This window comes from Neomonachus schauinslandi, chromosome 1, assembly GCF_002201575.2.
Source record: "Neomonachus schauinslandi chromosome 1, ASM220157v2, whole genome shotgun sequence".
Lineage (NCBI taxonomy): Eukaryota > Metazoa > Chordata > Mammalia > Carnivora > Phocidae > Neomonachus > Neomonachus schauinslandi.
The window spans coordinates 28,190,720-28,206,927 of NC_058403.1; the positions used below are offsets into that span (position 1 = coordinate 28,190,720).

The following is a 16,208-nucleotide window of genomic DNA, read 5'->3' on the forward strand; positions in this document are numbered from 1 at the left end:
AACTAGAACAGAATTGGGCAAAGCTCCACTTCGATAATCCTTTCATACAACCATTACTGAGTACCTACTATGGAAGAAGCCCTATGTCACAGGTTGGAAATGTGACTAGGGAGTTAACCCATTAAATGAAGGAAGTCAACCAAGTGTACAAACAATAGTATTTTTGTACCTAAATATAATCATGAGGAAAAATTTATTTATTTATTTATTTTGTTGACCAAAAAAAAAAAAAAAACCACCAGTGCAGCCATCAATACAATTGGCCAGTTCTCCTCTAGCTTGGTTGAGACTAGTTGGGATGAGTGGAGACTGGAGAGCTGGAGGGAGCATGCCCTGAGTTAACTGGGCCATCATTCATCAGCCCCAGATAATTGCTACAAACTGGAAATGAAAATCAAGAGTTTCCACATCTTGCAATTTTTTCAAGAAAATCTTTGGATCTGGAGTTTTACATAAAATCCCTGATTTTAAAATGTCTTCATTTTGGTAAAAATGAACAAGCTGAGCAAAAACCTATGTGAAACTACATGTCAACCTGCAGTTGACTCTGCTCTGTGCAAGTACCCTGGAGAACACAGAGGATTGTGGCATTCTGGGACTTCAAGGGGACTTAATATCATAAAGAAATTTTGACTCTGGGCCTCACCCTGATAGATTCTTTATTTCCTCCCAGTTTTATTAGGATGTGATTAACAACAACAACAATAACAATACACACACACACACACGTTGTAAAACGTGATTTTTTAAAAAAGAGGTGCAACTAGAGACTCTGATTCAATACGTCTGGGGTATGGTCCATAGGTCCAGGGCCCATCCTTTGAGTAGCACTGATATAAAGCAAATCTCGTCTTTTATAGGGGAAAGCAAGGAAGCCTGGAAACAGAAATGATGTGTCAAGCACAGGCGTCAGGGAAGTAGAATTTGAGGCTCCTGAATTCCCATTCAGGGCTCATCCTATACAGTGTCCCCTAAGAAGATATGGTTTCTGGACTCATTTGCACTCCTGGTCATCCTATTATAATTTACCAACCACAAGACTATCACACACATTTTCATTTGTGATAGGAGAGTTTTTTTTTTAAGCAGATACAATTGATTCTCAATACCATCCCTCATATTCTAAATTTTTTTCTTTTAGCTCTAAGACATAGTGTCTTCCCTGGAGGACTTACAGTCTCATTGGTGAGACAATTTGTCGTCTAAAAAAATAGCTTACAATACTACCAGTATAATAAATCCATAATTACCTGGATGAATCTGATCTCTTTGCACTATTCTGGTAGAGAACACTTCACACAGAAATGAAAGTAAGTAAGATCCAGTCAGGCAGAGAGAACAGGGAGAACATAGGAAGTAGGAGGAATAATAATAGCATACGTGTAGAAATGAGAACATGATTAACATTCTGGTTTGGGCAGATTAAACTCCAATATGAATTTTAAAACTTTAGTTTGGGGAAAGCATTGAACTGCAAGAACTGCATCCTTTTATGTAAAGAGCCTCAAAATACTTGCATTTTTAAATTAAATGTGTGTTAAAAAATTTCCTTTTACACTGTAGCCTCCCAGGGACATAATCTTGGAATGTGGTTGACCACATTTTAATTGGAATATAAAGATATGTATCAGGAGAGATCTGTTTCCTTCTTCTAGGAATCCTTTGCTGATATTAGAGATAACAGGACAAAAAGGCCGTTACCGGTTTCTCTTTTGGATTTACAGGCAAATTCACTGTCTGCTAAAATGTAAATACCATATAGATTCTGTGGTGGCCTTAAAAATGCACAACTCAGTTCTGCTGCGGCAGGCGGCACAGCTGACTGGCAGCCCAGCCACTGCCCCTCTGGATCGACTACTCTATGAGCATGGAGGCCATGTTTCCCACAGGTTGCTTCCAGCCAATGACTGAGTATGGCAGGGGTGCCAAAGCCGGCCCATTTCAGGGACACGTGGGACACTGCAATGGGCGACACTGCTTGTAGACGTCCCATTCATGCAATGAATCTTTCATGGACCTGTCCCATAATCCAACATTTTTCCTACCCAATCCTCTTCTCTCCCCTACCAGAATCAGACCTGCATCACTCCCTGAGGGCTCACCCATCCTTCTGCTGCTCCCTCTCCTTTATCTTTTACAGGCATTCCCTGGGAACTCTCTACTATATGGAATCCTTTCTTGGAATCTGCTTTTTGGAGAACGTGAACTAATGGGCCATTGAAGTGGGTCTGAACTTGAACCCTTGACTGTGAACTTATGTTATTAATACACATAAAAATCCAGGTACTTACCTGTATAGTGAAATAGAGGAACACCAAGGGAATAACCCCCAGAATGAAGAGTGGTAAAGCTCCCCCAATGACCAAAACTGTTCCAATAACATCCAATGTGCAATTCACCCAGGTCCGTAAGTAGTAATGGAAACGTATATCAATTATAAACATGTCCTGAAAAAAATGATATCAGGTCACTTTATTTTTAACTTTTCATGATTTAAAATGAGGAAAAGAAGAAATATATTGTTTAATGTAAACATTTTTTTAAAAAATTACCCAGATGTGACAATCTAATGATCAAATAAGTCTAACTACATGGTCTTTGCCCTCCCCAATCCACCCTCGTATATTTTTCCCCTGTGGTGAGTTGTAATAGTTAAAAACACATTCTGGTAACAAATGACCATGATCAAGCAATTTGCATTTCCCAATGACAACTATACAGCACTTAGTTTATACGACTAATGTCAGACTCTGCTTAAAAACAGAGTCCAAACCCCAGTAGTTGGGTGTTCAGGGGCGTTGGCCTACCACTATCTACTACTCTGTAAAATACTAGTGAGCCATTCTTATCCACTGAGAACATGTTCAGTGGTCTTTTGGGTAGCTGGATCCCGTCAAGATTCTAAGAAGCAGGAAAACAAAATAATCTTCATTTGCAAAATTAGAAACTGAAAGATGGAGTGGACAATGAAAGAAGATCATAGGAAGGTCATGCATCAATTCACATATAACTTAATCAAACTATGTTGTCAAATCTATGGCATAAGGTATGACCTAAGAAATCCCAGAGAGTAGGAAGATACCCAACCTAGAGGGATGAACGACTACTCAGTTCATGACAAAACTGACACAAAGAGTGGAGATGGAATTTTATTAATCTCAGTCTTGCTTTGGGAATTCTCTGATTATCTCATATATCAAATAGTATAAGAGCATCATATCCATATGAAGTTTTCTGCCTGTCTTTAGAATAACCTTCCCATATTCTCATCCGTTTAAGACCCAAGCATTTGACATGGTACTGTACAAAAGTGACAGTTATTCAGTAGGGTCCTAGAGAAATGTCCACTGAGAGATAAAAATGCTGAAGATCAAGTTCTTCCATACATTTTAAAAGCTAGCATGTACATTGGTATGATGAGGCAAGATTTAATATTCCACCAAACATTTATTACGCTAGGTACTTTCACTTTGATTTTCATGTTTTATCCTCACGTCCCCCCATACACACACCAAAAACTTTTTACATGTACACACAAATATATTGGCATATTTTACAGTTGTGGGCTTGTACTATCTAATTCAGGAACCACTAGCAATATGTGTCTATTGAGCCCTTGAAATGTGCCTACTGCAAATTGAGATGTGCCATAAGCAAATAATACAAATCAGATTCCGAAGACTGTGTAGAACAAAGAATGTGAAATATTTAGTTAATAATTTTAAACAAGTTTAAATGAGTTTGAAATGTTTCAGACATTCTATGTTAAAATATATTATTATAATCAATTATTTCCAGCTGTCTCTTTTTACTCTTTATTGCAGCTACTAGAAAATTTAAAATTACCTATGTGGCTTGCATTACATTTCTGTTGGATGGTGAAATTTTAAGTGTTTGATAGTAAACACCAGGAGGGAAACCCTGTAGGTAAGCAGAGACACTCTGGGAAGCCCCACCTATCCCCCATTCACCAGAAGTGAGCTCACAGTTTTCTTAAAAGCAGAATGCTTAAAATCCAGTTATCTTTATATAGACTTATATTTTCTTTACTTTCTCAGCCCCAACCAGCGATTCTCAAGCTAAATGTATGTAAGAATTGGAGTCGTAGACACCAGAGCACATATGCTTTTTGGATCCTTTCAGCAATTTTCAAGGGTTATTTTGATTATGTGTGTAAGATGTGGTGCTGCTATACATCAACTATAAATGTCCCAAGAATTATAAATAAAATAATAAGGAAATCTATACTAAACATAATCCCATCTTTTCAGGGTGATGTACATATATATATTTATATATATTTACAAATACTATTACAAGGTACTAAATATGGATCACCATTTTTACGTATGCTATTCAATGAGGTGTGGCTTTACTGACCTTGGTGAACCGATTGATGATCTGACCTATGGGATTCGTTTCAAAAAACCTGAGCGGGAGGTGTAGCACATTATCCAATAGCTGAGTATGCAAAGTTCGAGACGCAGCCAGGGATCCTCTGGTGAGTATATAGGCTCCAGAGCAGACAAAGAGACCTAAACACAAAATCTCATCAGGGGTATGTTAACCTCTTAAAGGAATTTTGTACCTTAACTCTCAAAAAGTTGCTTACCATAGCATTTTTTAAATGGAAAACTCAAAGAGCAAACTTAACAATGTGTAATTGTGGACCAAACTAAGTATAGATGTATATGGTGCATTGATAATAAATATACACCCTGATGGGTTGCCATCTCATCAAAGAAGGGCTCTCCTTATTCATGGGCTTAGATTCTACAGAAATGCACAAAACATAACAGAACCAGGTTCACCAAATACTAGCAACCTATTAATTTTGTGATGTCCTATGGGGCAATACGGTATTCACTGGTGCTGCTAGCCAAATAATTATAGTTCCCCTAGCTTCTAGGTCCATGGTAGAATTGTTCTTTCTGGCCTCCTTGTGATTTATGGGACTTTAGGAAGAGTTCTGAACAAGTTGAAGGAGAAACAACACGTAATACCCGGTTACAGCACTTAATTGCTGGTATCAGAACTGCTAAAGTTTATTACCTTTGTACAGTGCCTGCCAATATTTATAATGGTGGATGGATTGCGTCTTCAACTTGGGTCCCAAGAATAAGGAATAAACCTTTTATTATTTTATTTATTTATTTATTTATTTATTTATTTGGGTCTATTAAGCTACTGAGATTTGGTTGGTGGAAGGGCTGTTCTTGCAACAACTGAAAAGGCAGACATATAAATAATAGACATATAGCTGAAGTGGAAGAGATTGGAAATAGTTATAAGCACCTATTGATGCTATAACAATATAACTATTGTTACCCTCATTTGACAAACTATGGTAAGAAAGAGACAAGCTCATAAAAGAGCTATCCATGTGTGAGGAGAAATGAAAGGACAAAAAGTTCTCAAACTGGAGAACTTGTAGGGCTGGAAGAAGACATGCTTTGTTAGTGATTGGTCAAAGATGGATATGTGACTTAAACTGTTTCAAGGAGAGTAACTTCATGGATTTCTATGGAAGGGAGTTCTTTGCGAGAGAGCATTTCCAACACCATGTGAAGCCTGAGAATTGAGCCAATGAGGACAACAAGCAGAGCTGATAAGTAGAGTAGTGAACACTTCATCTGAGCACAGGGATGGAGTGTGCACAAAGACTATGCCTGGACTTTTCAGGTTGGGGAGTCAATAAATTTCCATGTTACTTAAGCTAGTTTGCTCTGAGTCATAGGGGATACACAATTGCTCCATTGTTCTCTAATACACAAAATTGCTAACAAAAGTGTATTGCCAATATGATTCTTTTTTTTTTTTTTTAGAGAGGTAGATTTTTTTTTTTTTTAAAGATTTTATTTATTCATTTGAGACACAGAGATACACACAGAGAGAGAGAGCATGAGCAGGGAGAGAGGCAGAGGGAGAGGGAGAAGCAGGCTCCCCGCTGAGCCAGGAGCCCGATGTGGGGCTTGATCCCAGGACTCTGGGATCATGACCTGAGCCGAAGGCAGACGCTTAACCATCTGAGCCACCCAGGCGCCCCTTGCCAATATGATTCTTATTCCTTTGTAAGTATGTGTAAAACAAAACAAAACAATGATAGTTGACCCTGGCCATCTTAAATTATTTCAGCTAATTCCTTTATATTTTAAATAATATCACATGCTGCTGTTGAATGATTTGTTAGCTTCAAATATTTTCTATTTTTTTCCTACCTCACTCCCCCCAAACTTCCTTTTTCCCCTTTCAAAAACAGGTTGTCACCCTCTTTCCTCAAATAAACATTCAATATTTATATTGCCACTAAGCATACATTATGCATGAAGTTCACCACTCTTTTCCATATTCTTAGTTTCCTATGCAACAAGCACTAATTTATTCTCAAACACTTCAATAGTCAGCAAATCTCTTCTGAATATATTTCAACTCATCAGATATTCTATTATTTCCTTCATCCTATTTAGCCCCCTGCTCTTTGCAACATAAACTACTCTCTCGGAACCCCCTTTCTTTCCACTCTAAACTGGAATGGTTGCAAGATCAGACACTTGCATTCTTCAGTTATGGGAAATGTGAAGTATTATGAATTTGATCATTTTCACTTGCATTTACTGAAAGACTTATATGAATGTTGAACTTCCTGGATTGTTCCTCTAATTTTCTTATTTATCATTTTTTCATCTCTTTTCTATGGTATATGTCTGGAATAATTTCTTCTAATTTATCTTCTCACAGTTGTTCAAACTCTTTATTTTATTTATTTATTTATTTATTTTTTATTTTTTTTAAAAGATTTTATTTATTTATTTGACAGAGAGAGACACAGCGAGAGCAGGAACAAGCAGGGGGAGTGGGAGAGGGAGAAGCAGGCTTCCCGCGGAGCAGGGAGCCCGATGCGGGGCTCGATCCCAGGACCCTGGGATCATGACCCGAGCCGAAGGCAGACGCTTAACGACTGAGCCACCCAGGCGCCCCTGTTCAATCTCTTTAAATTCCTTAAATGTTCCGAGAATTGTTTGTCTAAGATTGAACTTATTTCAGCACATTTTCACACTTGCTTCGTGGATATAATATTTTGAATCTCTGAAGACACTAATTTGACATTTTAAGCTTCTATTTCAAATAGGATTATTTTATTTCTGGACTCCATTGCTTTATTTATTAGCTCTTATTTATACTGTTGGTTTGATTAAAATGCAAGGCCATCCATCATTATCAGTTTAAACATATGAGATAAACACATGGTTAATTAATAGAGGTATCTGGTGTGGCTTCCTTCTGCTACTGCACACATTAATTTCCCCCAAGATTTTTTTCCTCTGAATGGAAGGGATTGCTTCAAATTCCACATAAGTGGGCAGAGAGTCTGAATATTGGGATCCAGACTGGAGCTTTTCCAAAAGCCATTTAAGGAGGACTTCTTCTATGTAGGCCACACACACTAGGAACCCTAATTTCCTCTTTAGACATCAGCTTTCTAGTTTTCATTGTATTGCTACAATGCCAGTTGCTGTGAACATGATGGTGGTGATGGTGGTGGGTGTTGTAGGAGAGACTGATGGGCCAGGAGAACAATGGTCTAGTGAATCATTTTGATTATTTCCATGCAACTCAATCCTACTCTCTACCTGTGACCATGAGTTTAGTGTTTCTCCACCGCCCAAATGAACATCTCCCTCTTGTGTTATAGCTTCTCCCCTATCCATTTCTGGCTGCAGGTTCTTCTACCCTTGATCAACTATCAGTTTAATTGCTTATGTAGAAATTTATCACTCCAAAATCTTCTGAAGTCTTTCCTTTTATATTTATTCACTGTCATCTCACTGGAATTTTGTGAGGTAAGTAAAGTAGATGATCCACTCACTCATCTTAAACTAGAAGCAGCAGTGTAGTCTTTAAACATTGCACCTTCAAAATAAGGTGCCTAGGGACGCCTGGGTGGCTCAGTCGTTAAGCGTCTGCCTTCGGCTCAGGTCATGATCCCAGGATCCTGGGATCAAGTCCCACATCGGGCTCCTTGCTCAGTGAGGAGCCTGCTTCTCCCTCTCCCTCTGCTGCTTCCCCTGTTGTGCTCTCTCTCTCTCTGACAAATAAATAAATAAAAATCTTAAAAAAAAAAAAAAAAAGAAAAGAAGGTGCCTATATTTTTCACATTGGATTGGAGAAAGGAAGTTCCTAACAATGAGGCATAAAAGATAATATATTGGGGATGGTTAGAGTGTCCTAAAGATTCTAAGGAGAATAGCTGGGACCTAGGAAGAAAATGTTCAGAACTATTTCTTGTTTAGAAAATGAGGTTAAAATTTTTATCATTGTTACAAAATATAGATCTAACACTGTGCTTTGAACTCTAGTTTCTTTTTAAATGTTAGCTTTCTATATTATTCATAGTAGGCCTGTGGTATTAACATGTGACAGACAATGCTGCTTATGCTTTATTTAAAGCACTCCTGCCCTTTTTATTTTGTGAGCTATGATGATGTAAGTGAATACAGCCTGCTCTTCATTGTACCAAACTCTGTAAGATGCAGCTGTGGTCTACTGAAAAAAACAGAAATTATAGATTTTCATTTCTTAGGCTTACCCACTTACAGAAAACTTATAATTACATGTAATAAATAAGTCTTCAGAAAAATTTTAATTTTTTAATGCAAAAAAATTAAAAATGAAAGAAAAATTAGAGAGGATTCTTATTCATTCATTCATTCATTCATTCATTTAAAGTAGGCTCCACACCCAGAGTGGAGCCCAACATGGGGCTTGAACTCATGACCTTGAGATCAAAACCTACGCTGAGATCATGAGTCGGATGTTTAACTGACAGCTACTCAGGTGCCCTGAGAAGATTCATATTTTAATGATTGAAGACCACTCTACACAAAGATCCAATCAGGAAAAAATCCTTTTGATTAGACTGCATAATCTGTTGCCTCATTACAAAATATTTCCTATATCTACTGATATTTAATTAAAAATAAGAGAGTCTCTTCAACAAATGGTGCTGGGAAAACTGGACAGCAACATGCAAAAGAATGAAACTGGGCCACTTTCTTACACCATATACAAAAATAAATTCTAAATAGATTAAAGACCTAAACTTGAGACCTGAAGCCATAAAAATCATAGAGGAGAACATAGGCAGCAACCTTTTTGACATGAGCCATAGCAACTTCTTACTAGATACGTCCCCTGAGGCAAGGGAAACAAAAGCAAAAATAAACTATTGGGATTTCATCAAAATAAAAAGCCTCTTCACAGTGAAGGAAACAATAAACAAAATGAAAAGGCAACCTATGGAATGGGAGAAGATATTTGTAAATTGCATATCTGATAAAGGGTTAGCATCCAAATTATATGAAGAACTTACAAAACTCAACACCCAAAAAACAAATAATCCAATTTAAAAATGGGCAGAAGACACGAATAGACATTTTTCCAAAGAAGACAGACAGATGGCCAACAGACATATGAAAAGATACTCATCATCACGCATCATGAGGGAAATACAATTGAAAACTACAATAAGATATCACCTCACACCTGTCAGAATGGTTAAAATCAACAATACAAGAAACAACAGGTGTTGGTAAGGATGTGGAGAACAAGAAAAAAATCTTGTTTCACTGTTGGTGGGAATGCAAAGTGGTGCAGCCACTCCGGAAAACAGCAAAAGGTTAAAAACAGAACTACCCTATGATAGAGCAATTGCATTAAGTACGTACCCAAAGAATACCAAAATACTAATTTGAAGGGATACAACACATGCACCCCACTGTTTATAGCACCATCACTTACAATAGCCAAATGTCCATCCACTGATGAATGGATAAAGAAGTTGTGGCACACACACACACACACACACACACACACTGGAAAATTACTCAGCCATATAAAAAAGAATGAAATCTTGGGGCACCTGGGTGGCTCAGTCGTTAAGCGTCTGCCTTTGGCTTGGGTCATGAGCCCAGGGTCCTGTGACCGAGCCCCACATCGGGCTCCCTGCTCAGCGGGAAGCCTGCTTCTCCGTCTCCCTCTCCCACTCCCCCTGCTTGTGTTCCTGCTCTTGCTATCTCTCTCTGTCAAATAAATAAATAAAGTCTTTTTTTTTTAAAGATTTTATTTATTTATTTGTGAGAGAGAGAATGAGAGAGAGCACATGAGAGGGGGGAGGGTCAGAGGGAGAAGCAGACCCCCCGCTGAGCAGGGAGCCCGATGTGGGACTCGATCCCGGGACTCCGGGATCATGACCTGAGCCGAAGGCAGTCGCTTAACCAACTGAGCCACCCAGGCGCCCAATAAATAAAGTCTTTAAAAAAAAAGAAAAAAGAATGAAATCTTGCCATTTGCAATGACATGGATGGAGCTAGAGAGTATTACACTAAGCAAAATAAGTCAGTCAGAGAAAGACAAATACCATACGATTTCACTCATATGTGGAATTTAAGAAACAAAACAGATGAATATAGAGAAAAAACAAAGAGAGACAAACCAGAAAACAGACTCTTAACTGTAGAGAACAAACTGAGGGTTACTGGAGGGGAGCTGGGGGGAGGGGGGATGGGTTAAATTATTGACGGGTATTAAGGAGGGCACTTGTTGTGGTGAGCACCAGGTGTTGTATGTAAGTGATAAATCACTAAATTTTACACCCAAAACTAATGTTACACTGTATATTAACAAACTGGAATTTAAAAACTTGAAAAAGATAAAAAAAAGATATATGGCAAATCAAAAAAATGTATACCCTAAACTAATATTACACTGTATGTTAACTAACTGGAATTTAAATAAAAAGTTTAAAAATTCTGATAAAAAAGTAAGACTTTACAATGGTAAAATTGTGAACATTAAACTTACACAGCTTGTCTAGTATGGGAAATGATATTTGCTCACTTAAAATACTCTCCAAATTATACTGAATTTCCCCTGAAGTTGTAACATGAGCTCCTGGATTGGTATGAGTTTAACTCTCATATGTAGATGTGATAGACACAGATATAGAGATATTTGTATATATGGATGTTTCTTTTGCTGTTCAGAATTCTAGACTGCTATATCTATTCTTTCCTCAATGAGTTGCAAATTGCAAGCCAATAAACTTGACTCTCACTGATTCAAAACCAAACACACTGTATCTTTCATACTATAAATATTCTTTATATCTCATTTTAGTCATTAACAACATCTCTTTCCCCAATGAATATTGTTAACAGAATGGCAAAATAAATATAAATCTGTCTCACAATATTTGCATACTTTTGATGGAGACACTTAGAAGCAATACTATGGCCACACAATAAAGATGGGAAAGGAGAAGAAAACCAAAGCCCCAAGTTTCATACTTTTTATTTTATCTTCATTTTTTTTTTTTTTTACCAAATGCATGTATCTCTTTGTGTTGTCCCTTATGAATATCCTTAGACAGTATGACTTCCACATATTTTTTTCTTGTTTGAATTCTCCCTGAATATCATTCTCCCTCAAGGTGCCTTTCTTTCCTTTTATAAACATACACAAAATGTCTGTACTTTAAAAATCTCTTTATTTCTACCATACTTTTGAATATCCTTTTTTTTTTCTTTCAAATCACCTAACTTCTTTGAAGGACAATATGTATCTACTCCTTAATTATCAATTGTTCAACTACCTACAGTCTGTATTGTCTTTCTATCTCTTTCTAGATGATGCATCTTTGACTACAATCATGGGTCTTTTCTCAATCTTTTCTTCTTAACATTTCTGCAGCATTTCAGAACCAGTGAGAACTTCTTTGAACTTTCTTTCTTTCTTCTTTTTTTTTTTTTGGCTTTTGTTACATCATACTTTTCACTTGGAAGGCAGTGTATCATCATTTAGAGTCTTCCAAAGTATATTCTATGGAAAACAAGTTGCTCAAGATATTAATGGCCAATACAAGAAGAAACATTTTTTCCATGGTCAAACGGATTTGAGAAACATTGGGTTAGATAGAACTAAACAGATCAGTTTACTGAAAAATATCTGGAAACTTCTAGTGAAAGGAAAAAAAGATTTCAGAAGCACAGAAAAATATAGTCCTCAGTTTTCCAGATCTATTGGGAGTACAGATCCCTATATTTGTGGAGTATCTCTACTGTTTCATGTAAAACTTTTGGAAATGTTAATTTAGTGGTTAAGAACATAGTTTGGGGAATCTGGTACACATGGATTCAAACCTGGCTCTGAAACTTTTATCTGTAGGACTTTGTGCATAGTATTCATTTCCTCTATTGTTAAATAATAGCTAACATTTACTGCACTCTTGTTATACGCTCAGCATTTTTTTGTAAGCTCTATACATATTAGCTAATTTAATCACTGGAACAATATTTAGGTAGAAATTATCTACCTTCTATAAATGGTAAAACTAAAAGTTTAATTAACATGCCCAAGTTTAAGGAGTCCCTCATTAGAATGTATGTTAAATGAATTAATAAATTAGTTTAAACCATATGAAATTACCATTTTTGTGTGTCATAAAATGTCAAATATAGGCAATTTCATGTATCTAACCTCTATAAAATGCTTTGGGTTTCTAGGAACAGAGCAAGCCTTCACATTATTGTGCTTTTGTGGGGGTTTTTTTGTTTTTTTGTTTATCTATTGATCAGGAACTTATATCTGCTCAATTTCTCTGAAGCCAATCCCCTAACTGGCTGTACATGGGCATTCCCCAAGTAACCATCATTCACCCTTGTGGCTCTTAATCCTCATTCATAGTGATCATATCTTCTCTATGGCTCACTTGTTATCTCTATGAGAATGACTCAACGTCTCGGTAGAACCACAGAGCTATAGAGTGTTAGAGGTTGGAGGAAATGTAGAAATTATTTAGTCTAAGCCCTCCATTTTACAAATAAATGAAATTTGCTTCCCAAACTTCCAGATACGCATTTAAATCTGCCTACTGGGAGAAAAAAAAAGTAGAAAAATGCATCTACACTTTCTATTAAATGTGTCCAAAATTGAATTCACCATTGAATTTGAGTTGAAGTCAATTGAATTCTCTGCCCCACGTATTAAGACTCCTCCCCCTGGTTTCCTTATTTTTGTCTTCATCATTTCCCAGTTACCCAAAATGAACTTCGAAACCATGAATGAGGCCCTCTTCTTAGCTTCAAATCACCCATTCTTACGTATGTTTTCACTGCAGTGTCTTTCCTCTCTATCCCTTTTCTCCAACTGCATTGCTATTCTCTGACCATTCATTTGTTTGTTCATTTATTTTCCTTCATCCTTTATTCATTCAATCCTATTCCATTCCCTACTCATTGGTTAGCACTGGACTAGGTGCCTTGGATGACATGGAGATAGATCAGAGAAGAGATTTTTCTATAGTAGATTATCTCCCATCCAGACTTCCACCTAGAAGATACTTGATTACTCCTTCCCTATCAATCCCAAATTTTCCCTGGTCTCTGATTTAATCCCTCCAATAAAAGTCCATCTTTCTTTTTCATCACTGTTAATTCATTCTCAGTTTGAAAAATAACTCTAATTCACCTCTTTTCCCTCAAATTCTCAAAGTTTTCCACTTGCCTTTCCAACTATCATCTCCAACACATCTCCAAACTACCTTCCCACCTCTAGTTCCCCTACTGCCCTACCAATAACCTGAAGACCACTCAAACTGGCTCCCTCACTCATGGCTACAGCCCCCTTTCTTCCCCACCCCTGTCTTTACTCACATCTTTCTCTCTGCATCGGTCACCTCTCCTTTTCTGTGACCTCAGTCTCACAAAATTCAAATCATTCTTTTAGCGACACCTCAAATGACAACTATTCCTTGGAAATTATCTTAACTCTCAAATATGGCTTTTTCTTGCTCTGTATCCTTGCAGGTTTTCTTTTATTACTTTTATAGCACTTATTGCTTGCCATGTAGTTTTAGACTTTACTTACAATGTAGTTTGTAACTGACTCACTTATTGATCTTCATATCAATCACAGGTCTCACACATACAGTGAGTAGCCATGTGGTCAAGACTTTTGGGTCCTGAATGACTTAGCATATGGGCCTCATTTTCCTCGGCTGTAAAATAGGAATAATAACACCTTTCCAAATACTTTTTTCAAGAATAAATGAGACAAATACATTATTTAGTGTGGGCCATGTAGTGGATACACATAGGTTTTGGTTTACTTTCTCAAATACGATGAATTAAAAGCATATGCATTTGAATTATCTCAAAATATTTGAAAAATATGGCATAGGTTTTATTTGAAATAAAACGATGCCATATGCTTGCATTTGAATAAATTAGGTCAGAAAAAGAAAAAAGAAGCCCCTGGACTTTTTTTTTTTTTTACCTTGCATTAATCCCAGTAATCCATAGATGTTAAGTTTATTGCTTTTTATTTGCTTCCATTCTCTGAATTCATTCTTGTGTTTTGCTTCTTTTACCCAGGCACTAAGCCATAGATTCTGTCCAATGCCCACCAAATTCTGCCCGAGGTAAGCAGCCACACTCAGCCACACCCAGAGCCAGCCAAAGGCTTGGAGGTACTTCAGAATGATTGAGAACTTCATCTAAAGGAAAAATTAATATGAAATTAGATTACTGTACTTAAAGGTCAGACAAAGTAGATTTAAATCCTACATGGCATTTTTCCTAAGCTTTGTGATCTTGGTCAAGTTACTAACTCCTCTAACTCCCAGATTACTCATCTTTAAGTTGGAATTTTAACAGTAGTCACCTTATAAGTACATCTAAAGTGCCAGCATAGTCCTAAGTGCTTAAAAATGATGCATGTTCAAATAATATTGGTTATTATCATTAGTAACAAAGAATATACATAGCTAAGTAACATGTAATCCTAATTAAACACCACTATAATAAACCAACAGTTCCATTTAATGTAATTTCTTCTAACTATTATATAGTAAGCCTCCTCAAATGAAAAATATATGATATTTATTAATAATGCAATGCAGTCTTTTATATTTGTGTGGTTAATAACAAATAATACTAGTAATTCTGGTGCTTACCCCACCAATAGGGATCTTTTCTTTTTTCATTGAGAACTGTTTTCCTTGATCCAGTGAGGGCCTAATAAAGCAAGACAATGTACATTTTGTAGTTTTCAGATCAACCACGTTTTTTAAAGTTATACATTATCAACCATTTTACTGCATAATCTTCTGCCCTGATAACATTGTTCCTTTAATCTTTTCAAATGGAGATTGTTTATTTGCCAATATCTCATATATTTTAAAGTCAGAACATATAGTCTGATTTTTTACTGCTTCTTCTAGATAATTATCTTTCAAACTTGAGCCAAATCCCTAGATTATTTAAGCTAATGCTACCCAGTTGTACCATACTCTATGTCTTCTCATCTACTTGCCTCCTGGCCTATCAGGACTAGCACCAAGGGGCGCCTGGCTGGCTCAGTCAGTAGAGCATGCAACTCTTGATCTCAGGGTTGTGAGTTTGAGCTCCAAAGTAGGTGTGGAGCCTACTTAAAAAGAAGAATAAAAATTTTTAAAAAATTTTTTTTAAAGTGGGCACCTAGGTAGTTCAGTTGGTTGAGCATCTGACTCTTGATTTTGGCTCAGGTCATGATCTCAGGGCCATGGGATCAAGCCCCATGGTGGGCCCCGTGCTCAGCGCAGAGTCTGCTTGTCCCTCTCCCTCTGCTCCTCCCCCTTGCTCATGTGCTCTCTCTCTCTCTTTCTCTCTTTCGGATAAATAAACAAACAAGCAAATAAATAAAAAGACTGGCATCGGGCTCATCGTCCCACTTTGTTCTGCCACCATCCTGGGTGATGTCATAGTTTACATAGACAGCTTATTAAACTCAATCTCTTTTCAATCTCATGACCTTCATACTTCCAGGTCCTTCCTCTGCATTCTACTCTGATCATCAACTGTCACGACGTTAAGCCATGAATCTTATAATCAGGAACTAACCCACCTTGGAAAACCCAACTCTAAACATTTCAATCTCTGGCCATAACCCCTTCTATTTCTAAATTGTACATTCAATAACTCTCACTACATTTGGTTTTAATTCCATCTAGACTTCCAGTTCCTGAATCCAACTTTCCTACCATCCTTGCTCTCCTAGGATGATCAATGATTCTAGCTTCCCAGATATTCCTGATTTTAGCATTGATTGTCCCATATTCCAAGAAACTCTCAGTCCCAGGCAAACCTATTACGTCTCTCTTTTGACTTCATTAT

The 16,208-nt window shown here is 37.1% G+C and overlaps 1 protein-coding gene across 1 annotated transcript in view; it reads right to left on the reverse strand.

The window, feature by feature from the left end:
• Positions 1–16,208, reverse strand: part of LOC110571154 (multidrug resistance-associated protein 1-like) — an 89,190-nt gene that overhangs the window by 13,089 nt on the left and 59,893 nt on the right. The window contains exons 17-20 of the mRNA XM_044919127.1: positions 15,011–15,071; positions 14,332–14,551; positions 4,381–4,535; positions 2,292–2,447 (exon numbers count right to left, since the gene is read on the reverse strand). Of these exons, the coding sequence (XP_044775062.1) occupies positions 2,292–2,447; positions 4,381–4,535; positions 14,332–14,551; positions 15,011–15,071 (592 nt within the window). The remainder of the gene's footprint in view (positions 1–2,291; positions 2,448–4,380; positions 4,536–14,331; positions 14,552–15,010; positions 15,072–16,208) is intronic.